We start from the raw sequence: 27,506 nt of genomic DNA, 5'->3' as shown, positions 1-27,506 counted from the left end.
TGCATGCTGCCTGCTTTATTCTTTCCGAGGGACTGTTTAATAGTTTGACTTTGGGACAGATTTGAACAGGGGGAAAAAAAATTCTGGGGAACATCAAACCTCGTTACGCCAACTCTCAAACAGTTTCGATTTCCTTGTGGATAAATCGTTCTGTTCCTACCAAAGAGCAAGTGCAGACTCTTCTTAGTTGTGGCAAGTGACAGGTACCAGAGCTTGTTGTACAGGGCTGCTGGAGGGAAGCTTCCTCTTAGTTTTCCTCCTTGGAATTCCCCTAAGCCTCTAACATTTCAGCTGTGACTTGCCTGGCTCATTTCCTCCTTATTTCTATGAGCCCAGAGCAGTGAGAACAGCTCTCCTGCTGTTCTGGTGCTGAATCCGGATTGAAGGAACAGGAACCACTTGCTTTCCTAAGGTCAGTTTTTCTTCAATTCTCAACTGCTATGCTTTTGTCATGGTAAACTCATTTGATCTTACCTGCTGTGAAGAACTGTAACTGACTTGTGTGTCAGTATCTGGACTTGTATTGCTTGAATTATTCTTAGGATGAAATATGAATTAGAAAGGGTGAAATTTTGGAGAAATTTTAGTCATGTTAATTGCTTGAAAACAAATAGTTTCAGGTTTTGAGAGGAACATGCTTCTTCTCTGTACAAATACTGTCTATATGGAAAGTGAAACTGCAGAGTATTGGAATAAACTAGCTTGTTTCTGTTCTTCTGACTGTTCTGGCAAGACAATGTTCTGATTTAGGAGGGCTTCTGTGATAGAGAAGGTCTTTGAATATAAAGGTAGTTTGTCTGCTAAAAAATAGGCAAGGGGTCTGCTCTGCCACTTCGTATCACCTCCCTGCTGAGATGGGAGAGATGGGCACAGCTGTGACAGCAGAGGCACTGCTGGGTTCAGGAGGCAAATTCTGCTCTCAGAGATTTTCTCAACTCTGACACCTGCAGGACAGCATGCCAGCAGCCTGCCCACACTTAGCTATCAGGCAAGGCTGGTAAAGTTTTGGAGTTTGTTTTTCTAATCTGTTGTTTGTCACTGTACAGTGAAGTTCACAGAAAGGCAGAAAATCCTTCTGGCTGACATCTGTACTTTTTCAAACTTTTCTAACCTCATCTGAAGGAGAAAAAGGAGAGTAAGGTAGGACATGCAGCAGATTTTTTTCCAGCATCATCTCAGTTCTTTCATTTTAGACTAATGCATAGGTAAGATGCCTTCCACAGGTAAAAAATACCATCTTTTAGTAAACCACATAATACAGCAGGAAAAGATAAACAGACTTTTGGACATAAGCTTCTCATAGATTTGAAATAGGACCCCAAACTTCCAATGCTAAATATAAGCTGTGCACTAATATTCTTGGTATATGCTGATATGAAAATTAAGTTGTAGGGCAGGGTTCTTCTGTTCCTGAGATGACTTTCCTTTTCTTTTAAAATTTTCTTATCTACTGTACTTGTGGGAAATTGCTTTATTCCTTGTCAGTCAAAAGAGTTTGGGAAAGAAAACCCCCTGACAGATCTCCTCAGAAGCATCTTTCTCATGTTGGAAGAAAACTTCACATTATTGCCTTTCTGTAAATCTTCTCCTTCCTCTTAACTACCACTTGGTTTTAGCTGGTAGCAGACTTCATTGCCTGGTGTCAAATGATAAGTCACAACTTATTTCCTTTATCTATAGAAAACTAAAACGTGCCATCTGACTCATCTGACTTGTATGTGATTTAAGGGAACACTTACTGCTTCATAAGCTGTATTCTTTGTCCTGGTATAGTGATGCTCACTATTTCTTTTACTACTTTACCAACGTTTGTTTTATTGTTTTGCTAGCACTGTAAAAGAGTGCTGAACAAAACCCACCTGGAGTCTTGCAAGTGAATCAAATTGCTGTGCTGTATATATAGAAAACAGCACTAACATGGACGCATCCTGAGTGGAAACCTTGCTGCAGCAGAGGTATGCACTGAGTCATCATAGAGTTAATGCAAAGGAAGCACTGGGAATATAGGGATGGAGCTGGGGTTAACAGGCTGCTTGAGAAAGGAGGTGTTATTTCATTATTTAAAGAAAAAAATTAGTCCTTTGCTTGTTAAAAGCAAAGGATGGCACCATCTGAAAGGCCTGGAAATACATTAGGAAGCGCAAGCTGTCTTCCTCACCTAGAACTTTTGTTTTGTGCAGAGGGCAAAAGCAAATGTCAGTGCTGATGTCCCATGGCACTTTGGTCCACTGTCATTTTCACCAGAGAGCTGGTAACAGCATTCAAAGCCCTAACACACGGGTTTGGGTGAAATTTTAGTCCTGTGATGTGAAAGCATGCCAAATGTCCGTTTTATAAACACCATGCAAGACGCCAGGGGACTGTATTATCAGTAAACTAAGGTAAAGTCATGTGTGAAACAAGCAAGAAAGTAACTGAGCAGTATAGAATACATTCAACTATAGTCTCAGACAGAGGGCTGCTGGATTCAGTGGGATGCTGTGTGAAAAAAGGGAAAGTCCTGGGAAAGCAATTGCTGTTGTAAACACAATTAGTAATGTTGGGTTTCATTTTCTGTGCTTCAGTTAAAACACACAGCCAAACATTCACTATCCAGAGGCATAATTCTGCCCCCTCTGGCACACCCTTCATGTAGCAACCTTCCTCTTTCCAAAACTCATTTCTTTTTCCCTGAAGCTTTGGACAGAGCACTTTCCACAGTCTCACCATCACTTTAATGCCGCAGCACAGCTGATATTAAGATTTTTTTTGGTTCAGCAAAAGAAACTACACCATCTGAAATCCAGTGTAGATAATAGGCAGATTTGTGTAGATTTATGTCAGCCCAATGCAATGAAGAAAAAAAAGAGGGTAAACTGAAGCAAAGGAGTGTGCAAGTTTTTCATTTTTGAAAATATTCATTCTTCCCAAGGTAGAAGGCTACATTTCTCTTACTCCTGTACTCCTGAGCTGTAGCTCTTGTTAATTCTTAATTTTCAGCTCTCTAGCTGGACTTGGCACTGGCAAGGCTCCTTTCTCAGCTCCTTCCTGACACCTTGACCTTGTAATGCAAAACATTTTGCATTATGTCTGTATTTAACCACAGGGAAATGCGATTGGAAGAGATCTTTAGAATAACAAAAGCTCTTAGGATTGTATTTCTGCAAAGACTAGGAAGGCCTACTTACTCCCTTTCCATAGGATTTGCCCTTTTCTTCATCTGCTGTAATCAAGCAGTTGTTGAACTTGGAAGGAGTGATGCACCTGTCTGTCTTGCATTCCCTTTAGAACTGCACAGGACCATGGGATGGCTGAGGCTGCAAAGATTTCTGGAGCTCAGCTGCTCCAATGCTGCTGCTCAGGCAGGGCCACCCAAAGCACATTGGCCAGGGCCATGGCACAGCAGCACTTCTGCTCATCACTTCTCTGTCTCTACTTCTGATCCAATATTATTTTGGGATTAATGTTTCAACAGCATTGTTCACAGTGTGGAAAAACAATATTCTGCAAGGCCCAGTGTTTAGATTTTACATTAATGCAACAAAAAGCGTGCAGCAACAATTTGAGAAATTAATGTGATACGTTTATAACCTCCTTCTTGGTTCTCATGAAGGTTTGTCAACTTCTGCTTTCCATTTATAGTAGGGCAGGCAATAACCACAACTTTTCGTAATGTTGGTAATGTAATGAGGCCACACAGTATGAAAAAGGAGAAGTACCTGAGTGTAGGTCGCTCCTACACATGGGGCATTGCTTTGTCCACCTGCTCTCCTAAGATTTGGCTCTAGATTCGGCTGTCTTCTGCAGAAGAATGCAGAGAGGTCCATTTTCAAGCTGCACAAAGGGGCAACTTCACCCAGGGCTGGGAGGGAAATGAAGATTAGTTCATAAGAAAGTAGCTTGTGGTAGCGTGACTGGTTCTGCTTGCTGCCTTCACCTCAAAATATGATTCTCAATGCCAGTCTGAAACTTTTCAGGGTTGCAATGTGTGACCAGCTTTTTCAACAGGATGCAGACTGGAAAATTTGCTGGTTGCCCATTTCATGTTGGTATCTGAGTATTACGGTGGATTGAATGACTTGGATCGTCAACACAGATAGCATTCGTATCTGTAAGCACTGAGAAGCCAATATTTGCTTTGGAAATAATTTGATAAAGACGATGAATAACCAACATGTACAGTTATTCCACTATCTGCGGAATGTTTGAGCTTATGCTGGTGCTTGCTGCTCTAACTGGAAGCATACAGATGGGATTTAAAATGAGGTGGCGGATAGATAAACTTTATCTAAAGAAATGTAAAAATGAAGCAGTTCCCAGACCATACAGAAATGTGGGAGTGCAGCAGGGAGCACATGAGTACAGAGAGAGTTGTCTGGATTTTGTATGGCACTCTAAAATGCTTAGCAATTCTTACTAGCTCATGATCAGGTACTCACACAAGTACTTAATGTATCTATAGTATAAATGCTTTTTTGTCTAGTGCAGGCAGATATTGCTAAGTCTATTTTTTAAATTACTGTGATAAATTTTACAGTGCCAGCAAGTGCCCTGTTACCAGAAATGAATTCCCAATGTGGTCATATACAGTAAACCATAAAGTCTGGGGAAGAGCTCTATAAAATAGCTGTGTGATCTTTTACTGTTCTTTCCTGTACTGAGGGGATGTCTCCTAATGCTGTCTGCAGGTCTCACAAGCTGGGATGTAGCATCCCAGCCAGAAGCTACTGACCCTGAACAGACACTGTCATAGCAGTACAGAATGGAGTTCTTCTTCCATCCTCTTCACTGCAGTCTCCTTGTTCCCTCTGTAACTGCTGGATCTGTACTTGTACCACTTATATTCTGATGAAGTTACAGAAGCTGCAGTTTATTTAATACTTGCCAGGTTGTTTGGGGCTGTATGGTCAGACTGAAGTATTCCACTTGGTTGGTGTGAAAAACGGGTGAATCTCATTGCAATAACTTCACTTGAGACTTATCTGCATGATAAAAATGGCTTAAAATTACAGACCTAGATGCAGATTGCAATGAGACTCACACATGAGACCAGTGAGACCAGTTCCAGTCCTGTCAGATTTCAATGGCTTATGATCAACAGAAAGCCACAGTGCTAGACTTTTACTTTTGGTTGACAGAAGTTGTCTCTGTCATAGCTAACTGTTCTGTGATCTGATTTCAGACAACAAGAGACAAATCATGGATTCAGCATCTGTGTCTGAAAATGGCTACCTTGATTTGCTGCTTTGTGATATTGATCCAGTGCATCTATTTACATTCTCAGATCCTAAGTCATCTGGAAATGAAGGTGAATTCTTTGCAGGTTAGTAAAGCACTAAAAAGCACTTGAATAATTTACATATAAGTCACTGCCATCTCTACAAGATTAAGTGACAGTTCGTTGTGGTGGCTGGACTGAATTCACCAGGTGCTTTGTTTTGCAATATGATAATTTTGTCTGTATAAGTATATAAAACAATGACTGCTTCCAGAAACTACCAACTATTTCAAGACAAGTGTAAGGTGCTGAACCTGGTCCAGAGCAATCCCAAACATCAGTGTCAACTGGAGAGTGAATGGATGGAGAGCCTCTCTGAGCTGAAGAACTTGGGGGAACTGGTTGATTAAAAACTCAACGTGAGCTGGCAATGTGCACTTGCAGCCCAGAAAGTCAGTCCTATTCCAGGCTACACCAAAAGAAGTGTGGCAGAAGGGTGAGGGAGATGATTCTTCCCCTGTGCTCCACCCCGTGAGACTCCTTTGGCAGTGGTACTTCAGGTCTGGGGCCCCCGCACAAGAAAGACATGAAGCAGTTGGAGCAGGTCCAGAGGAAGGCACAGAGATGCTCAGAAGGCTAGAGCACCTCTCCTATGGAGGCAGGCTGAGAGTTGCGGCTGTTTAGCCTGAAAAAGAGAAGGCTCTAGGACAATCTTATTGGAGCCTTGCAGTACTTAAAGAAGGTTTAAAAGGAAAATGGGGAGGGACTCTTTACAAGGATGTGTAGTGATGGGACAAGGCTTAACAATTCAAGGCCAGGTTGGATGGGGCTTTGGGCAACTTGATCTGGTGGGAGGTATCCATGGCAGCGAGGTTGGAACTGGATGATCACAGAACATCTCAAATTGGGAAGAACCCACACGGATCACATCCAACTCAGCACTACACAGGACTACCTAAAAATGAAGTCATGATCTTTATAGGTCTTTTCCAATTCAAACCATTATGTGATTCTATGAAGCTAGACAACTGCAAGCAAACTATCATTTCCTAAGGCACCAACACAACAGACTTGAATTAGCAGGTGCTGTTCTACATCTTTACAGAGCATGAACTAATGATTTCATTATTCTGTGATGGAGGAGAAAGCAGAAAGACTAGGGTGCCGAGGGGATGTTTCCTTTCATACATGTTTCTACAGCTAAGCAGATTAGAAGGTTGGCCCTCGCTCTCAAATTCTGCTCCTGAATCAGTGTGCACATTGCAGAGCACACTGCTTTGCCTGGGCTTGCTAGAATAAAAGTATGAGAGTGTATCTGTGCTGCTCACTGTGTTGTGAAACAATAGCTGAGGTTGTTTTAAACAAACGAGCTCAACTATGTGTTGAGAATGGCAATGAAAGGAGAACATATGTTGAAATCCTAAAGCTCTGTGCCAGATAGACATAAGAAGTTACCATATTGGAGTGATACCATTTCAAATCCTTGTTGCTTTCTGCATCTTGCTGCAGGAGTTTTTCTGCACTGCCATGATCTCACTTTCACAGGACTGAAAGTAGGATGAATTACGGATAAAGGACTTGACTTTCACAACAGCAGAGATGTTTTGCTGGTTTGAATTCTGAGCCTTCCTAGTGTCTGAGAAGACATGGATAAGTTAAACAGTGTCAAGATATGGCCCCATTTATTGGAAGTAGGACATCTTCATTGTTAAGTTGTTAACACAGTCCCTGACATGCTTTTGGCCTTGTCTGACTGGCATTTTCCTAGGCAATTTACTGCTGCAGATCAGAGGTTAGCATGGACTCCGCAACATTCCCAAGAGGGAATTTGGATGGTGTTACCACATCCTGAAGATTAAAAAGGTTTAATAATATGGACTATTTGGGGTTAGTCTCTTCTCACATGTGACAGATGACAGGACAACGGGAAATGTCCTCAAGCCCCTGAGGAGTTCAAGGCCAGGTTAGATGGGGCCCTAGGCAGCCTCGTCTAGAATTAGATACGGAGGTTGGCAGCCCTGCCTGCAGCAGGGGGGCTGGAGCTTGGTAATCCTTGAGGTCTCTTCCAACCCATTCTGTGATTCTATGAAGTTGTGCCAGGGAGGTTTAGGTTGGATATCATGAAGAACTTCTTTACTGAAAGGGTTGTTAAGCACTGGAACAAGCTCCCCAGGGAGGTGGTTGAGTCACCATCTCTGAATATGTTTAAAAACCATCTGGTTGTGGTGCTCAGGGACATAATTTAGCAGTGGGTTGTTAGAGTTAGGGCAGTATGGTTAGGTTGTCATTGGACTTGGTGATCTTGAAGGTCTTTTCCAACCTGAGCAATTCTATGATTCTGTGATGATTCCACTCCATGTCTCTAGGCCATAGTACCATGAAATGGATTCTGGAACTGTTTTATATACTAGGAGAAGTGAATTTTCAGAGTTTAACAAAAGAATACTGGATTTCTGGATTAACCTTAAGTTACTGAGAATTCAGTTGTGTTTCTAGTTAGCCAACATGCACCAAAAAGCAAAAGTCTTACACTGAAATAATACATCTCCTTTTTCTTCATGTCCTTTCTGTTTTTTTTCCTTAGCTATGATATTTGTTAAACCAATGCTAACTCCTTTTTCATTCTAGATCCTGAAATTGATACCTGCAACTATGAACAATTCAATAATATGGATTTCCTGTGTACAATGGAAAATGATGAAAATGAGGATGAATTGTATCTTTCTTCCAGTGCCAGAGATGCTTATGCCAGAATAGGTATGAAAGCTTTTTTTTTTTTTAATCAGCTCTTGGTATTTTAATGTGATCATTCTTTTCTACCCATTTGATATAGCTCTTTCTTACAAATTCTAGTTTCACTCTAAAGCAGTGGCTTATATTCAAGGGTCCTCATGCACAGTAAGTCTAACCATGTATGGCAGGTATTCAAGACTCCTCATGCACAATACGTCTAACCTTGGTACCTAAAACCATGCATTGTGGGGAAACAGATAACAGCAGTCTGTGGTTGTTAGGGGAAAATCTCTCTATTAATGGCTCCTTCTGCTTAATATTTCCTGTCTCCACTTCTCCTTTCTCATGTTCTTTGTTTCCTGAGCAACAATTTACAAGAAAATCTTAATTTAACTCTGTTTTTTCAGTTATATTGCAGAATTCTGTGAACAGTAGTAAACAATTTTTACTGTGAAACTTACTGTGGCATTACTGTTTTCCTGTCTCTTTTCTTCTTTGTAGCTGAATTAGCAGAATATGTGCTCAAGGACCAGCATGAGAAGCAAGTGGAAGACGTTTTTGGTAAGATTTATGTGGACAAGTTTCATTTTCTTCATGACAGAGTTCTGGATAACACCTTGCACTGTACTTCATGCCCGCAGTTAGAACTTTAGTAAGGTTTCTGTCATCAGGTATCCTCTTTCACCTTCAGCTTTCTTTCACCCAGGAACTGTGTCCAGATGAATTCTGAGGATATTTTGCTTTTTTGCAGGATTTTCTCTGTAACAGCAGTTGTATCTGTGGCCAAACTGCTGGTCACTTCACCATAGCAATATTCTAGGCATTGCCTGACTGTCTAGTGAAGTATATGTCTACAAGAAGCATCAGACTTATCAGCATTTGACACAGATGATGTGCATATATTCATTAAGCCCAACACACCAACAGGACTTATCATGTGTATAAATTCAGTTCATGCACCCTTATTTCTGTGGAGGATGCACTAAGTTGCCTGAGAAACCATATCAGATTTTACTTCTCTCAGATCAACACAGGAATGGTATAAAATATATGTAGTAAATGATTTCTTCATATCAGTACTTGATTGGAAATGTTTGCTTGACATCTTGATCAAAATCAGTGTTTTGATTATGGCACAAATGCAGCAGTTCACTGTTTTGGAGAGTCTGTATTAATATGTGGCTGCTCAGAAATATGTAGATTCAGAAAGGTTCACAGAATATCTGCACATCCTCTTTTATGCTTGGGGAAAGTAATTTGGAATTGCTTGCTAAAGGTCATACCATATCCAGGGCAATTAATTCTGGCTACAAGAGGCCCATGTGACTTTTAAAATGTTTTTTTAACCTCTCCCTGGTGTTTTTAAAATTCAGATGAAGAGGTTGAACCTAATGGCAAAATTGGTGCTGATCTTAGAGGAAATGAGATCCAATTTTAATATTTATGTATTTTGCTGTAGAAGAATGGTACAGATATCTTCACTGTTTTATAACACAAAAAATATATAAACAGTTTAGAACCCCTTACTCTTCCTCTAAAATAATTAATCTTCTTCATATAAATAATCTTTTTCATATATATAATGACTAAGATCCTTTTCTGGTACAGAGATCACACAAACTCTCTAATATAGCTGTGATCCGGATATGATGTTTAATTCTTTGTTCATAATTAGCAGTGTTTTAATAGCCACTGAATTTGTCACAGTACATCAATTTCTTCACTCTGAAAACCAACACAGGGTGACAGAATCTATGGTTGGAGTTTTGTGAGCTTTCTAACTCCTATAGATTTGGGAATGTTTTGCAGAATGATTTTTGTTGTTCATCTTTTATTTGGAGCATGTTTCATCATTGCTGTCTTCTTGTGTCATTCTCTCACTTTTATCTCCTCCTGTAACATTTCTAGGAGAACAAAGGTTGAGATTTGCAATATTTCATCTTTTTAGCAGGGAGCCTTATTTTGGATGAAATGGTTCTTGAAAACACTGAGAAATTCACTGACGTAAAGAAGCAGAAATGTCACAAAAGAAGTAAGTAAAAACAGTGAGAGTCTGAAAGGCTCTAGAGTTCGGATTCAAAATTTGGATTAGAGTTCTTTGGTTTTATATGCAGCCTCAGTGCATTTCTCATGTAGTTCTTCAGTGACACAAGCAGATGTGCTTCCCCTGACTTTTCCTATCCTGTATGGACATTAAGTGAAAACTTCCCCCAGCACATTCTTCACAATTTGCAGAATTTGTTTTCCTGTAACATGACATTAAGCATTTTGTATTTCTTTCCCCCTAACTTTTTTTTTTTGTTATCCATGTGAGAGTGTTAACTTTGTTTGCAGTGTATCTACAGCTTAGAAAACATTAGTTCAACTATTCAGTTTTTAACAGCAAGAAAAACAGCAAAGCTACATTATTTATGGAAAAAAAAAAATAATCTATAGCCGAATTCAAATTTCAGGATCACAGTAAACTAATATGAGACTATTCACATTCATGTTTAATGTATTTGACTCATGTAGTTCTAAAGTAGCTGAATAGAAATTGTTAGCATCCTCTTTTACTTTAAAGTGTAAAATAAGTTTCTACAATGGAAACATAAAATCAACAAACTGAATTCTATTTCTGTCATTTACTGTCCCCTTTCTTTGTTTTAGCCTTTTTAAGCTCTGCAGAGAATTGCTCTGACGCTTCAGAACCTAAATACAAGAAAATTGGTAAGATACTGGCTGAATACAAAAGGATTTTTGACCGTACATTGTCTGATGTTCCATAGTGCCTTCCTGTGTTAGATGTAACTTTGCCTTGCAAAGAAGATCTGCTGTCATAGATTTGATGATTAGCATAGTGGTGCATTTTCATACTTCAGTGCTTCCAGTAGAGTAGAAACTTCTGTAGAATCACATGCTTCTTACTATGCAGCTGTCCAATTCGTGATAGAAAAATGACTTTGTCTGTGTCTAGAGAGGCACAGTTGAACTTTTCTAAACCCACTTGAGGGCATAAAGAAGGCCAATGGAGAACTGGAACAGTGACAAACTTTGTAACCTTTTTCATGTACACCTTTTATTTATGATGCTTTATGTGACTCTGAAAAAAAGAGGATCAATACTAGGAAATGCCAAACTGTGGCTAAATGTGACACTTTACAAAAATCCAATGAAATATCCTAGTAAAAATAAGAGTGAAGGGACTGCTTCTTGGCCCACCCCATATTCTAAAGTCCTTCACGCCAAAGTAAAAAAAAACAATGACATTTCTAGGTTGTCAGACCATCTACAGGGTAGTATCAGCATCCAGCAAGCAGGATATAACTTGTTTCCAAGGGCAAAGCAGTGCTCAAGTTCTTACCTGGCTGTAGGATAAATGCGTGTCACAGGCATAAGTAAATATGGTTTATTGTACCTAGACCTCTCCCGTCTCATGCAGTATTAAGGGACAGACTGTGGCCTTGAAGCCAATTTAAGACCTTGTTGAGGCTTACCTGTCAGTCACTGATGTGTAGGAATGTTTGCATCTAAACACATCTGAAGGTTGCTAGAAAGAAGACAGGCCAGGAAAGATGAAGAATTTCATTTACTCTTCAGAATTGCAGAGTAAATTTTAGAAAGTTATCATTTTTTTTTTTTTCACAACTCAACTTATAGGAATCGTCTTTTTATGATATCTACTGATACCTCTTCTATGGTCCCTCAGCTTCTAACAATGAAGTAACTTTCTCCTTTTGTTTTTGTCTCATTTTTCTTCTTATTTTTAAGTGGATGCCCCTGCAGTATCAACAGGGAATGGATGTTTCCTTACGATGTCTCTCAACAGCCATTCATCTGACTGCACCCCACTAACTCACCAGCACATGCCCTTTTCTGCTACCACTATCAATGCACTGGGAAATTTTGTAATTCCTGGTATGTACCATACAGCTGTAGCTGTGCACTCTTATGTTGGTTGTTTTATTGCATCTTGTAAGTTTGGTCATTGACCATGAACAGTAGTGGGGAAAACAATTTAACAGCCACTTCAGTTCGAGACTTAAAATTGAGACACTCACTAACAGAATGAAAATGTTCAAGATAAATCAAAAGTACTTTCCCCCTACCTGAATAGAATGAATCTTCTGTTTAATTGGTGAAGTGCAGGTTAGTAAAGAAGAGATTGGAGTTATTTAATATAAACAATTAACTATTGGTCTTAAAAGAATAGGAAACAACAAAATTTTCTAGAATAAACTTTTGTTTACTTCCAATTTCTTTCTCATCCAGGTGTTTGTAACTAGATAAGTGTATTTGTAGTAATACATGCTACTTGTGTCTTTGCAATAGCAGACCAAAATCTAGTGTGGAATTTTTTCACAAAAAGTGAATACTTATCCAGGTGATGGGCTGAGTAGTCACCTTGATTTGATCATGCTGTAAATAACAGAAGGTGTGCAGGCTCCATTGGCAAGTGCTAATGACAAAGACTCACAATCTAATACCTCTTATGTTAAACTTACGCTGGAAATGAATCCAAAAGCTTTGTGTAAGTTGGGAGTGTGGGAGCGTCTCTGTGAAGCTAGAAGAAACAGCACAAAGTAGTGGAAAAATTCTGTCACACCACAGAAACTCGGGGCTATGTATGACTGAGTTACAAACACTCCATCAACAAAAAATTCCCTGGTTTAAGATCAGAGGGAGAATGCTCACTAGCTGCTTATACAGCTGTGTTATGCAGTTATGTGCAAAGGAGGGTAAGCATTAATTCAGATATGTAGTATCAATACATCTTCTCTCTTCTTGATCTCTGGTCTGTACATCTACGGACTTTGCCCTGAGTATGTTGCCTTAATAGTAATAGACTTTGTCTTTTGAATGTCAAGACACAAGGGTCACTAAACACTGGGTAATCCCCTGTATTTTCCAATAATCATACCTTTTAAGAGTTTGTTCTGATGGGTTCTGTGTCCCTCATGTGATCCCATGAACTTTAAAAAAAAACATAAGGTACTGTTTTGTATCATAAGGTCTCTGCTGGAAGTATTTGCCCAGAAAGTACAAGAAAAGATAATTATCTATGAGAAGGCTATTTAGTTTTTGTTTTTAGAAACTTTTTGAGATAGGAAGACTTTGAAAACAGGAGAGTAATGATTCTGCTGTTTCAGGGTCTTCAATACCTTTGATTCCAGAGAGTCTGCCACTTGGCATGAAAGACAACAGAGAGAACATAGACTTTGTGGATCCTGCTCAGCAGAAAATTAATTATTTTCTTGGAAATGGCCCATCTAATGCTATAAAATATCCAGGTAAGAACTATCATCTTTTATCCACATAAATAGTTAGAAAGTACTGGAAAGTCAATGCTGTTAACAAAGTACGAGACTTCCTCGTTTCAGTCACTAATAGCTGCAATATAGTGAAAACTCTCATTTGTTTCTTGCCAGCACTGACTTCCTCCACTGAATTAATGGTATCCCCAAGTTTTCAAGTTAATTTAAATGGTAAGTATAGTATCAATTTGAATATGTACATTACTTTGGATCGGAGGAGGGAACACTCCCTTCTATTCAAAGCCAGTTCACCCCTGCTGGTTTTATTAAAGTTGACCTCATTCAAGAAAAGAAAAAAATGTGGCATTTCATGCTTTATACTGATGACTTGCTGCTTAGTCTAGTCCAAAGAATGAGGCAGGTAATGGCTTGTAGAGCTACTGGGTCAATTATAAAAAAAAAAAAATCAGTTTGCCACAAAGGAAAATCTTATCTAGTTAAAACCCTTACAAGAGCCCCTTGTGTTGGAGTGCTATCAGAGCAAGTGGCTGTCCCATTACTGTCTTTGCCTGAGCATTTTAAGTGCTCTGTGCTGGAAGCCATATGCTGCAGTCAGCTTCTATAGGAGCCGTAAAACCAAAGTCTTATTTAACGAAACAATACAGATGCATAGTATGCAGAAGGGCTTATAAATAGATCAGAGTCTTTTTCAAGCCGTAACAGTCCCAGCTGGGATAGCAGACTTTCCTCTGCACCTTTCTTCCAACTCTCAGAGTGCAGGGAGATTTGTTTTCAGTAGCTCCTCTCCTTCCCACCTCTACGTAATCTGGCAATTTCAGCTGCTCGCAGGTTAGTACAAGTGTTTTGTTGCCCTCTGGTGGCTAACCCAGCCCACAGATGCACAACTTTGAACTGGGAATTAATAGGTAAATACTTCAAGTTTTGAGTAAATACTTGTAAATGTTGTATACTGCTTTTAGTTTTGATGAGATAAACCTTTCCTATATGTGGATGTGAATTTCTGCACACCACCATTTGAAAAAAAATAGTGGATGCCACCTTGTTATGATATGACTTCACACTGTTGGAACAGCTGTCATCTTTTTAAGTATCATGCTGCATTGGTTCACATCAGCTCACATGTAATACTGCGAGCTTTTCTCTCCCCTTTCTTGTGTAAAATCAATGGTAATATTTTCCTGACAGTACATGTTTTATGTTGCAATGAACTTGAGCATTTGGATTAGTTTTCCTGTTAAAATTAGTAAAGCTGAATCAGCAACTATTGGACATCTTTCTCAAGTATATTGTCATGTTTCAGGCTTAGAAATGTACAAAGAAGTCCAAGTTCCAGTAATTCTTTCTGAAGAAACTTCAAGAAGACCAAGTGAGTTTATATGTTGAAGCTTCCACAATTTGCTGTTTTTCCTTCTTTGCAGAATAGAGCCTTGTTTTAGAAACTGCCATTTTCAACAATTTGTTAAGTTGTTCCAACTGTCTTGAGCTATATTCCTGCTTTTCAGATCTTACACTTGTATGTCTTTGGACATCTAGCTATATAACCCACCCAGGAGATTAATGTCCTTAGCTGTTTTATCACATCCATAGATATCTTCAGAGTGATTGAGTTCTTAGTGTAAAGGTGTTATTACTGCAGACTTAACTGAAGTAACTGGAGCTAGATAAATTCAGGCCTGCATGCTTTTTGGGAACTGATGTATTTTGACCATATTACAGTCATGTGATTAAAGCACCCTGAAGCATCGTTGTTGTTTTTGGACTGGTTTCTTCAGTTTGCATATGTATTTTTTCTCTAGGGTCAGTGGAAGCTTTCCGTACATCACTTATGGATTACTTCCGAGATGTATGCAAATCTGTGTCTGTGGAGCGTGAAATATCTCTTGATCACATGTATATTGATGGTACACTTAGGCAAAGCCAAATTGAAACCAAGCCTGGGAAGAACAGCGTAAGATCAGTAGAAAGGGACTCAATTACTTACAGTCAGAAAGGGAAGGAAAAGGCAGTACTTGAAAGAAGCCAAATATTTCAAATCCCAGGAGGTAAAGAGTTAGAGACTAAAGTGATTGTGGTGCTGGGAAAAGCAGGAATGGGCAAAAGCATTCTTGTTCAGAAGATCTGCCAGGACTGGTCCAATGGAGAGTTTCCTCAGTTTGAATTTGTCTTTTGGTTTGACTGCAAACAAATAAGCTTGCCTGAGAAGTGGTACAGCTTGAAAGATCTACTTCTTGATTTTTTTGTAAAACCTCAGGAGGGAAGCAAAGAGATCTTCGAGTATATACTTCAAAATTCTACTAAAGTCCTTCTGGTTTTTGATGGTTTGGAAGGGTTGCACGGCCATGAGAATTTTCCTCATTGTTCAGCCAGCCAGCCTAACAAAGACTTGTGCCGCATGAAGGAGCTGCTTTCGGGACTCATCCAAAAGAAGGTACTCAATGGCTGTACGTTATTACTTACAGCAAGAACAAAAGAAAAGGTGTGCCAGTATGTGTCCAAAGTGGATAAGACTATTGAAATAGTAGGATTCTCCCCTCTGCAGAGAGAACTGTACATAACCAAATACTTTGAAGGATTACCCTCATGCGATAATGCACTGAATTTAATCAAAGAGCGTGAGTACCTCTTCAGTCATTGTTACAGCCCTGTTATGTGTAGATTTGTTTGTTTTTTCTGTGAGGCAATACTTGAAATGGGAGACCAAGGCCTTCCTTCAACCCTTACTACACTCTTCCTGAAATTTGTTCAGCAAAAAATAATGCCTACGCAAACAGATGTTACAGACGTTACAGTTGCACAAAACCAAGAGAATCTTGCTACACTAGCCTGTATAGCCTGGTATCTTGGAGAAAAGCACCAAAGTGCCATGAAAAGTGATCTTCTTCCATCTAAGAAAGTTAAAGAGTTTGCTCTGAAAAATGGATTTTTCCTGCCATTTGCATTCCCCAAACATTCAGGTACAGGAGAAGAGGAATACGGGACCATGTTCTCCGATTTTGTCATTCAGAATTTCTTGGGTGCACTTCACCTTATATTAGCAGAAGGCATCAAGGACAAAAGTCTAATAAAATATCTGTCTTTTCCATCCAAAAAGAAGAAACCTTATAACTGGTTACATTTAGTGCCTCGATTTTTGGCTGGATTGTTATTCCTTCAGGATGACATCTTCTGCTCTTCAAACAAGAGTGTAAAAAAATCAACCAAGAAGCAGAAAATGCTCCTGAAATATATTAAAAGGTTGCAAATAAACAACCTCTGTCCAGAGAGGTTACTTGAGCTTTTGCACTGTATTTATGAAACACAAAACAATTATCTCTTGCAGCATGTGGCCTTGAGGCTCAAGCCAGACCTGTCCTTTCTGGGCATTGTTCTTACACCACCAGATGTCCATGTACTGTCCTCTACTTTAAAGAAATCAAGAAAAGAATTTTCCTTGGATTTGCAGAACAGCAGTATTGACACGCACGGGCTAAAAGATTTGGTTGGCCTGAAGAATGTGACATCATTCAGGTTGGTCATTCTGTGTAGATAGCAAGTGTCATTCATAAAGCTGTGTGTAGATGACCCTTTCATGAAACAGCAGTTATATCTGTTGATTTCACATGTTTTATCACTTCACAGGGCCTCCCTGAGTGATACAATCAAGCTATGGAAATATTTAGAAAAGACAAAAGACTATGAACTGCTGAGAGTGTCAACAGAAAAATTTGTTCTTGATCCCTTTAAGGCAAAGACAATGAAAGACATCAGTGACCTTTCTGACCTTGTAGAAATGCAGGAGATAATAATCAATAGGTAAGCTTGTTTATGATCAAGATCCCTCTCAAATTCTTTTTAAAGCACTATTTTGGTTACAAAAATGTTTCTCATGCTCTTATTCTAATGTGATTTATTTAGTGTTCAAGATGCCTCCGGTTGCAGCAACTATGAAATTCCTGCCGTAAAAAACCTGAGAAAACTAGAATTTGCGTAAGTGAAATGCTTCTCTGTTGATTGATATCTGATTACACTTAGGACTGTCATAGAGATTGTCTACAGTGTGTCCTCAATTTATGGTAGAGCATTAAGTAAAACCCATTTGTTTACATTTTTCTCATATTAACAATATTTAGTAATTTTCATCCAACTAAAAAAAAAAGTAGTTTCTGGATCCTGCAGTGATTCAGATCAATGTGGTTCTATCTATTTTGTTTGATTTTAGCAAAATTTAGCTCTTTGTAATCAGGTGCAGATCTCATGTCTGTATGCAAAATGCAAAACTGTGATCTAAATGCCCATGAAATAATTTTTTGACAGAAATATTCAGCTGTTCTATCTGAATCTTCTGCCCCATCTAAGCTTAAGCTGTGAGAGGAAAAGGTCAGAGAATTTCTTCCAAATTAAGTATGTAGTACAGTATTCCTGGAAGGGGGAAGATTCACTTAGAAACATTGTCTTGAAAAACAAGGTTTTTTAACCCTTATGTTTTTCAGACTGTAAAGCAGCTTACAAATGTAAGCTCTCCTACTGCTAATGTTTCTCTCTCCTACTGCTTAAAAGCATCCTGGTGTTAGGGTACTTGGGAAGAACTTACACCAATGTAGTGGAGAACTCTCACCAGGTCTTCATCTATTTCTTGCTCTGCATATCTGACTTAATTCAGAACTATAATGCTTGGCCTCACTTCTGATCTTATGTTTCTTCCTCTACTCAGTTCCTTTCCTACTTTCATTTAATTTTAAAACTCTGGTTAAAATTCCATGCCTTTTAATTAGGCTGATCTTGTTCTGATACAAAAGGAATTCCAAATGAGACTAGCATCTGAGGGACAAATTTGATGAGCAGATGCCTAGAGCTGGAATACTATAGTTCTGTTTATGCCTTAAGCTGCAGTAGAATGTTGATCTTAAGTTAGTTTGAATTGCCAATAATTGGAAAGAAAATGAGAATGTTTTTTACATCTCTGTTATCAAGATTACAGTAATTAAAATGAGAAATCTGCAGAAACGAAAAAGAACAGAAATATACGAATCTAAACCAATTGAGAGTCTTCCAAAGAATGTAATAAATGGCAAATGCAGATACTGCTTCTAATCAAACCTCCTCTGTACAAACAGCTCTTCTCTGTCTGACTTTGACTTTGTTGGTCCTCATCTGGAGGCTCTGGAGCAGAAATAGTCCCTGCAGACTGTAGGGAATGGTTGCTTCTGAGGAAGGTGAACTGACTGGCATCTGGGGCTATAGAGAAAGAGCTTACTTAACAAATTTATAACTTCTGCTGTTTCTTTTCTGGCCGTGAATCAACTGCTGCATGTCTACATCTGTTTATTTTCCTCCAGTCTGGGTCCAGCGTGTGGCCTTCAGGGACTCCTAAAACTCGTGGAAATTCTTGCAGCATTTCCATCACTGCAGCATTTAGAGTGAGTAAAGCTAAAGATTAACCTTGCTAATGCTACACCTCAGCAGCCCATGATGAAGAGGGAAGTTGTTTATCCAAGAAACCCTTTATTTTCAACAGGACTACTCACTTCGATGAACAAACTGAACAACAAAAACATTCAGTGAATATAACTACAAAATGTGAACTAAGGCCCTTCAGTAGTATTAAGGCACTCAGTAGTGGCTCATTCAATAGCCCTACTATCACCTCTCTCAGTATTTCCCAGTGATTAAAAGCCTGATGAGGTTACTTACAGTGCCCTGCTGCTTGCCCATGTGATTTTATTTCTCCTTACATGTTCTGTAAAAGACATTAAAAAGACATACTCAGCTAGTATCTAATTTCAATCTGCCCATGCATCTTCATGCTGTCTTTGTCCTTTTCTTTACCAGGGGCAACTTTAGAAATAAAGTTTTAAGAATTCCAGTTGATACTAATTCTCTTTTATGACAAACAAGTTATCTCTGAATTTTAAGCTGCTTTACACTAGAAACAATGGAACAATGGTAGCAACAATAGCCATTATTTGGTATGCTGACTATGGGTAGATTACTGGGTTTTGAGAGTGCCTTTAAATCAATGGTTCAGTCCATAAGCCATTTCTCTGTATCTTTTTATGATATTTGAGGAAAACAGCAGGGCTCTGAAATTGAAACAAGCCCAAAATCCAATGATCCAATACCTGAAATTATGATTATCTAAAACTCTTCTACCTGGATACCTGAATGAGGAAAAACTTCTAATGCTCCTTACCTGGCAGAGTTGCTGTTTAGGTAGGGATTTGTGGCTTCTGCTGCATTTGATCAGTTTTGTGTTTCTACATGCACAGGAAATCTCATTCCAACACAGCTGGAACACAGCTATTTCAAAACCATTTTAATAATCCTCAGCATATGGTGGAAGTAAGGCATTAAGTGCTACCATTTGCATATCAAAGGAAATGGGTCAAGCCATTCAACTAGGCTGTATATTTGAAAAGCAGAAAGCAACTTATTAGAGAAGCTGTGTGATGGTTCTTGCTGATTGAGGCCACTGCTGAGATGCAGGTTCTCAAGACATACAGAATGGTCTCTAAGGTGAATAAACCACAAAAATTTATATTAAAAGGAAAGCTAATTCTCTCTTTTTTGTCCTCATCCAGCCTTGATGCTCTGAGTGAAAATGGAATAGGAGACGAAGGAGCAAAGAGTCTGTCTGAAGTCTTTCCAACACTGACATCACTGGAAACATTAAAGTGAGTTTCAAGGTTAACAATTTGGAATTTTTTTAAAAGAAGTAGATTAAACCGAGGGCCTAAAGAGACTGTGTGGTAACCATTACTGGCAAGACTAACTCATGGGCACAATAGAGCAATTAATCTATGGACATATTTAATCTGCATATTCATTAGAGAAATAGTTTAATCCTATTGCAATTCCTTATTTCCTCCCAGGGTTTATAATTTGTCTTTTTCCCTGCATCTGGTTCGAACACAATGTGTAAATTGCATTAAAGAATAAAAGATGAGGTGCATATGAATTATTGAAATGTTTCTGCCGGAGCTACCTCAAAAATTAAAGCAATGCAGGGAAGAACGAGGGCCTGGCCAAGGCAGACATATTCTTAGGGCCACAAACATTGAGGGCAGGAGGAAAGGAAGTGGAGTGAAGTTGAGATTCAAAGGGAGTTCACCTTGCTGCTTCCGACTTTAATGAGGGAGTGGGAGAGAAGCAAGTTGCCAGTCCCAATCACCACCTCACAAAATCAAGACTCCCCTCTGCTGATGCTTCAGAGGACTGAATTTTTCAGTGGGAAAATGTAGTTTGCTGATATGTTTCCCTCCTTTTCAACTCTCTGCTCTTGAAACCATCCAATTTCACAGTCTTCTGAGATCATTAGGCTTCCCAGTGTGAATGTGTGGGTTTTTTTTGTTTTTGTTTTTTGTTTTGTTTGCTCTTTTTTTTTTTTTTTGATTGAAAACACAAGTTACTGCTCTTCATTTTTCAGAAAGTTGCCAAATTTAACCAAGAGGATAATCTTGGTAATTGTTTGTAAGAAAAGATTCTTGAAATTCAGTTTTATTTCAGTTTCTGAGCAAAGCTCTCAGGTTAATGGTAACTTCAGGCTTTGTAGCATCACATTTGTTTTTCAGGACATCTAAAATCAATTTGTTACACATTGTAATCAATTAGAATAAATGTATGCAGCTAACAAAGCAATTTCATTTTCTGTAGCTTATCACAGAATAAGATAACAGATGTGGGCGCAGAGAAACTAGCTACAGCCCTTCCCTCCTTGTCTTCATTAACAACACTGAGGTAGGTGGCTGTGTCCTGTTGGGTTGTTTTATACAACATTCTTCACTGTATCTGTCAGAAAGTACTTTAAAGAGAATAAATTTTCAATAGACAGACTTCTGATTTCATTCTTGCACAGAGTATGTAGGGAGAAGGTAAATGTTTGACTCTGTGTAAACATACAGAAGTGTGTCTCAGGAATGTAACAAGAACTATGCTGGTTTGTGAAGCCAATTCATAATATCTGGTAACCAATAATGCCTTATACAAATACACACCTATAATCATGGCCTATTGCAAACTTATGCAGAGCTTGCTAAGCCAGCAACGGGGTAGTGTGTGTTTGCAGATAGGGGATTAATAGTCCATCCCACTTGGTTAAAATATCTGGCATAGGCCTGAATGAAGTGTCACTGGAATGTAGGAAACTGGTCTGCAATTCTGGAATAGTTTGCTCATGTGGAAATCTTCTGAATGCAGTGTACCATAGCTTTGATCCTCGTTTTCTTGCAGATTTTTAATTTCCTCCAATGTGTCAGGAATTTCTGCTTGTTCATTAAAAATCCTACATCTGTTTTTGCTGTAGCTGTGTAAGCTGGAGGATATATGTGACTATGTGCCTTGATATAGAAAACATGGACATGTTTTAAAGATTAACTGCAATTAGATAAGGGTAACTTGGGCGTACCAGTCATACCTAGAATTCTTTGATCTAACACAGAGTTTATTTACATTGACCATTATTCAATTGTGACTATATTGGTTTTGTTGTCTGCAGCTTATACAACAATAGCATTTGTGATTTTGGAGCGGAAAACCTTGCAAAAGTCCTTCCTGCAATGGCTTCTTTAAGAGTGCTGGAGTGAGTATGGAATCTGTTGAAATGGCCCAGGAGAGCTGATTTGTATGGATACTGAAAACTCAGATCTTCGAGCTATAGGCAAAAGAGACAGAATTTGAGGGGAAAGATCTTTTTTAGTGTGGTTATGCTATCCTTAGAGGCTGACATTTGTTGAGACAGAAAATTGTGGAATTTGCCTGAATATGTGGAGTGCAGAAGGAAATTCTTGAGAGGGTTGATGTGGTTCTAGGAAATGCTGAAGACTTGCCTTGTTGCTGCCTATCCTTATAGAACAGCAGTGCATCACTCCAAGCCTCATGTGAAGGGGAAAAGCAGATAATTGAAGTACAGATAGTCAGGGCTTAACAAGCAGCTCACCACAGATGCTGTGGAACCACTTGAGGCCCCACAAGAGATGTAACTTTCTAGTTCTTTAGATACTTGGTAATAAATGATTTTGGTTTGTTTTTGGAATAATCTTTTGGAATCTTTTTTCCCCTCATCCACAGACACACTCCTGTAGTATTTTTGCTTTTTGAATGAAATGTTGAATGATGGTACTGCTATGTGATCTGACTGAATTAACAAGATGTTTGTTGTTGTTTTTTCCCCTCAGCATTCAGTATAACAAAATAACTGGTGTTGGAGCCCAACAGCTGACTGACAGCCTAAGAAAATGCCCCCATATAAAAAATTTGGTGTAAGTCTCCTGCTATATTGTTTGCTGTGTCTTCAGTCTGTAAATTGGGTGAGAATTCATGCTAATGCTATCTAAGGTATTTGTCAGATTTGTAAGAGGCACTAAGAGAAATCGCTGAAATACAGAAACAGTCACACAAATGCTAAAAATGAATCACTGGTTTCAGCAGCTTTAACTCCCCATTGCCACAGGCAAGCAAGCTTGTTCTGCTTTAAGAACAGTTGGCACTCCACTGTTTATCTTCTACCTTTCCAGTGCACCTGATACCTGTGCTGCAGGACTTGTATTTGAAGGATAAACATTGAACAGCCATCATTAGAGGTTAAATTGACTGAAGCTGCCAGTGCACGTTCAAAGGGAGTTTGATAGAAAACTAAAGAACAATTAGGGAGACAGGACTGTGGTGTGTCCTATAATCAGAGTCAGCTATGGAATGGGGCAATGAACTGCTTACTTTGGAATGAAAATGTATTTTCCTTTGTTCCTTAGCTTAAATTATGCTACAGAATGATTCAGGGGGGAGAGGGGGAGGGGAGGGAAAGACAAGCCAAAGCAAAACTCCATTACCTCTAACAACAACTATATATATATATGATAGAAATAAAACCCAAAAAAACTGTGGAATGAATTATATTTTAAAATCTTTTTTTTTTTTTTTTTTTTTTTTCCTGAACTTGCTCTTACAGGATGTGGAATCCTACAATTCCATATGGAGTTCTTGAACACCTTCAACAGCTGGACTCTAGAATCAGTGTGTAGGTTCAGATGATCCTATAAAGGTAATGTAAATCCTGGCTCCTTGGGACAGCCAGATTTGGTTCTGTGGCAGATTCTCACAGGTCTCACTGGCAGCAGGCACAGTAGCAGACAGCATCTATGTATATGTGGCTACATAAAGACTTGCTGGCACAGATCAATATCACAGCAGATCCCCTTTCGCCATTCATCTTGATCCCCTCTTTTCCCTAACGCCAGCACTAGCAGACTGCAAGAGCTGTAAGAATGAACTTCATCAGGGGCTCCTGGTTCAGCCCAGTTCAGTGCCTGGCAACAAGCCTGCGAACCTCCTATCTTCAGTTGCACAGAACTAAATAGATTTGAGTTCTTCTCATGAGTTCTGTACTCTTTAGAGATGGTTTTGTGCTGTTTCTCAGTGAAGTAAGTCACTTCACTTCTCCTTTATTTAATACAAATCCGCCACAGCTGTTTTGTCTTCCTATGAACCTGTGCCTGTACTGTATGTACTCAGAGCAAACCATTCATTCTTACATTCCTTTTTGTCAGTATATTTTGTGCAGTTTGCCCACTCCACTGGCTGCCACTTTCACTTCATTGACTCTGCCTGCAGAGCCTCAAGGATCCTTGAAATAATTACATCCTTAGCAAAGAACAGCTTGCTGATGATTTCCAGGATTTGAGTGCCTTGACATGACTGGTCTGATGGAGCTGCAGCAGGCAGTTATGGGAAGTTATGATTTCATTTAGGATTTCCACTCCTTGTTTTCCACTATGTACTTCCTTCTGCTCTTGTGGAAAAAAAAAATAATAATAATGCAGGATGAATCAGTGAAATGATCTCTGCAAGGACCAAGAAGTCAGAGTTAAGTAAGACAACAGAGACTCTCAAGCTTTCTTTCAAATGGCTAACATCACATTGCAGAGTTGCCTAAGCAGCTGTTCTGAATAGTCCTGCAGTTGCCTTTGGCCCCGAAGCCATGCAGGAGCACCAAAGTTCCCAATGACCCTTGCTCTCAGTGCACTAATCACCACATGCAGATTTAGCTATTTTTATAGCTCTCATCAGGCTACAGGTTTTGGAAGACTCAGGTGCCATGCCAGCTTCACAGCCTAGCAGAACAGAAAGGCTGTAGTGATGATTGGTAGCTAACAGCACAACAAAATACCAATGCTTTGTCGTGTTGAAAAATCATACCTACTTGGGAGAGAAGACATTAAGGACTGCAACACTGCTGGGAAACCTCATAAGAGTAAAGTTTTCTCAACTTCTTGCATCTTTCTCAACAATCATTCTCTTGTGCTTGCAGTGCATTTTTGTGGCACAGGTTACCACATTAGTGCAGTACCTGAGCACGTTAGGGAGCCTTTATCTTCATTAGCACTAAGGATTGGCAGCATCGGGAAGTCTGGATCCTGGATCCCAACTGGAAACATCCAGCATCCACTGACCACTGTCGTGTTTCTTCAGTCTTGGCAATGTTGATGGTGATTAAGCTGATGTGCTTTCATCTAATATCCTGTTTCCATTGTTTCGCAGGTAACATGAAGAAGAGGGGAAGGTGTCTTCTGTGTTTTCCTATCTTACCACTTTACGAAGCAGGAATTAAATGCCAACTTTCATGATAGTGGCAACATGAAAAAAGTCACACTGAACCTTCTGGGTGATGCTTGAAGTGGGTGAATGATGGAGTTCACATTTTTAAGAGGTCATTTAAAGTGCTTTTTAAAAACTCAGCTGCGTCTCCATTGAATTGATGAACAGCTAACACATTTCACAGAAGAACAACTGGATAATTTTCACTATTAAAAGTGAACAGGAGTCACCAGCTTATTGACAGTAGATTCTATCGATTCATTGAAGTGTACGCTACAAGCTGCTGCACCTGCAACATATGAAGTCATGAGAGATGAAAACTAATTGTTTCGTGGTGCCACTGATAAACACAATTAAGTTTGATTTTGGACTACCAAAGTTGAAGTTTTCACTGTAAGTCTGGATTAAATGCAAGTGTCTGGGTCAGGAGCATAAGAACAACCAGACTGGAAAACAGTCTGAAATTGTGATGTTGTCCTTGGGAATCTAGAAGTGGCTCTTTTCTTCATGCTCGTTATCAATGCTGTCTTAAGAAAGGTATTTTTTATCAAATAACTGTCTTGTTACAGATTCCTTCAAAAAGACTGGAGGGAGAAGAGAGATGAATTAAAACTGGAAAACTATCAGGGATTTTTCTGATGATGTGACAGAAATCCAATTATATACAAACAGCTCCAGCCTAGTGCACAAAAATCTTCAGAGTGACATTGCTTAAAGGTTTTTACTCTGTCACAAATGGAAACTTTACAAGTGTGAGGCTTTTTCTATTTTTTAGTGAAAGAATTTCACTGACTGCGAGCTATTACAAAAAGAGATTCTGGGTTGTAAAGTGTCAGCTAAAGTATTTGTGCATGAAATTCTGAGGAACTGAAAACAAAAGTTGGACTTCTGAAACCAATTTTTCTTCTCATTCATATATCTGAATTGAGATTTAATTGTCACCTGCAAGTGTGAGACTAAATGCACAAGCATCTATTTTATACTTGAAAATGAAATCACTACTTTGTATTCTTGATGTCGTCTGCTTCTACAGAGCTAAGAAGAATTGGGCAATGACGGGAATCATGTATTTCAAAGAATTAACATGGATCTGTTCTGCTGCCCTCAGTGTTATTCGAGCCAAATCCTGGTCCTGCTGAAAGCAATAGCAAAACAGTAGATGCAAGCTGGCAGCAGGAAAACAAAGTTGGATGGTAGAAGCTAGCATTCAGTATGCTACAGATTGGGAAGGGAGGCTGTGTACTTCATTTTGCTAACTTGTTCAGCAGCCTCTTTTAAGTCTCTTTTGCTAGGAAGCACTGACAACACTGATCAAAGATCTTTGCAAATGAGCATCTCCCAACTCACCTTCCATATATTCTGTTACTTAGTTTGAAAACACCCCCAATTTAATCAGTTCAAAACCTCAATCTTTGTTCTTTCCAGTAATTTCTATGTTTCCACTTACATTTCTGCACCTGCAGAAACTTGACAAATTAAAGAAGGAAGGAAGGAAGATCTTCTAATTTATTGTTTCTGTTCAAAAAAGTCAGAATCTAGACCTAGCACATGGAGGTAATAGTCAGGAGAGCAAGGTAAAAAAACACTATGGAGAATGTGATTTTAACTAGAAAATTATATTTTCCTTCATTATCTGCTTCAGTCTTCAAATTCTAGCCAGAGGTGTGGAAAAATCTCATTTATGTTCCTCTCTTTAAGCTGCTTGAATAGGAAGCAGCTTGAGCTAAATTCAGTGTGACGTTCCCATCAGCCTACAGCACTCCAGCCACGCAGAGCTACAGTGAGCACTCCTCTCGGCTTCCTTGGACCACACTTAGGATGACAAATGCCCCTTTAGGGATAAATTCTGCAACCAGGCTTCACTGTGACTGAATCTAAGAACATGCTAACTATTATGGAGGCAGCTGGATGTTACAGCACTCTGCACTGCTAAAACAGTGTTGGGTATTCTACTGTTCTCTTAGTGGGATATGTATGCTTATAATGTAGATTGTAAATTGTGATGCAGTGTTTTAGTTATCTTTATACATCTTTTTGAAAGTATTAATAAAAGTGAGTATTCCTTTTTACAGTAGCTTGCAGTACTCATTGAAAATCATTTCCGTTTTTCGCTCTGGGAAACTGGGAAACCAGTGCTGAACGTGATGACAAGGTGAGGGTTCTCCTATTCCATGGTAATGGCAAGCAGTGTGCAAGGGAGACAGCATAGTCCTGCTGGCACTTAGCAGTACAGTGGTCTGGAAACGGAGAAATAATGCTTTCTGAACAGGCCGTGGGGTCTTGCAAAGCCATCTGGTAAACTGTGCACCCACAGGTAGAAGGTATAAAAGTGCTGTCTGAAGCTGCCTGCTGATAACAGAAAAAAATCATAGAATCACAGAATGGCTTGGGTTGGAAGGGATCCCTTCCATCATCCAGTCATCAAGTTCCAACCCATTTGGGGCTTTTTGCAGTTACAAGTTTTTAAATTAATTAAAATTTAATTAATTTAAATTTAAAATTAATTTTAAGTCTGGATGATATTGTGTAACAGAGCTCATGGAAAAGACTTTCATCGGTTGAGTGCCTTGTATGCAGAGGACAGAATTCACTGGCTACCCTGAAAAAAATCAAATCTGCATTCCAAAATATCCTTTTAGGATGAGAAGAATGCTTATCTTGTCTCTTTGTGCCCAAATTCTTTTTGTTAGATCTGAAACCTTGCTAAAATGCTAAGGCTTGTTTTGTGATGGCGATCAGATCTACTTGTAATCTGA

At 39.1% G+C, this 27,506-nt stretch overlaps 1 protein-coding gene across 6 annotated transcripts in view; it reads left to right on the top strand.

The window, feature by feature from the left end:
* CIITA (class II major histocompatibility complex transactivator) overlaps positions 1-26,824 on the top strand; it is a 40,538-nt gene extending 13,714 nt beyond the window's left edge. For 2 of the 6 annotated variants that reach the window (XM_010719419.4, XM_010719424.4), the window contains 19 exons: positions 5,162-5,302; positions 7,826-7,954; positions 8,432-8,491; positions 9,879-9,962; positions 10,580-10,639; positions 11,681-11,827; positions 13,060-13,200; positions 13,339-13,395; positions 14,486-14,551; positions 14,982-16,692; positions 16,804-16,977; positions 17,080-17,151; positions 18,501-18,581; positions 19,743-19,835; positions 20,815-20,898; positions 21,656-21,739; positions 22,335-22,418; positions 23,105-23,197; positions 24,694-26,824. In XM_010719419.4, the coding sequence (XP_010717721.1) occupies positions 5,162-5,302; positions 7,826-7,954; positions 8,432-8,491; positions 9,879-9,962; positions 10,580-10,639; positions 11,681-11,827; positions 13,060-13,200; positions 13,339-13,395; positions 14,486-14,551; positions 14,982-16,692; positions 16,804-16,977; positions 17,080-17,151; positions 18,501-18,581; positions 19,743-19,835; positions 20,815-20,898; positions 21,656-21,739; positions 22,335-22,418; positions 23,105-23,177 (3,341 nt within the window). In that variant the 3' untranslated portion in view covers positions 23,178-23,197; positions 24,694-26,824. Of the gene's footprint in view, positions 1-73; positions 413-1,829; positions 1,956-5,161; positions 5,303-7,825; positions 7,955-8,431; positions 8,492-9,878; positions 9,963-10,579; positions 10,640-11,680; positions 11,828-13,059; positions 13,201-13,338; positions 13,396-14,485; positions 14,552-14,981; positions 16,693-16,803; positions 16,978-17,079; positions 17,152-18,500; positions 18,582-19,742; positions 19,836-20,814; positions 20,899-21,655; positions 21,740-22,334; positions 22,419-23,104; positions 23,198-24,693 lie in introns of those variants that run through there. The other 4 variants (XM_010719427.4, XM_085237569.1, XM_010719425.4 and 1 more) reach the window with 4 other exon arrangements.
* The last annotated feature ends 682 nt before the right edge of the window (positions 26,825-27,506 follow it).

This window comes from Meleagris gallopavo, chromosome 16 (genome assembly GCF_905368555.1).
Source record: "Meleagris gallopavo chromosome 16, MGAL_WU_HG_1.1, whole genome shotgun sequence".
Lineage (NCBI taxonomy): Eukaryota > Metazoa > Chordata > Aves > Galliformes > Phasianidae > Meleagris > Meleagris gallopavo.
Note: the sequence above shows the minus strand (reverse complement) of the source record. Positions and strands in the feature narration are given on the sequence as shown.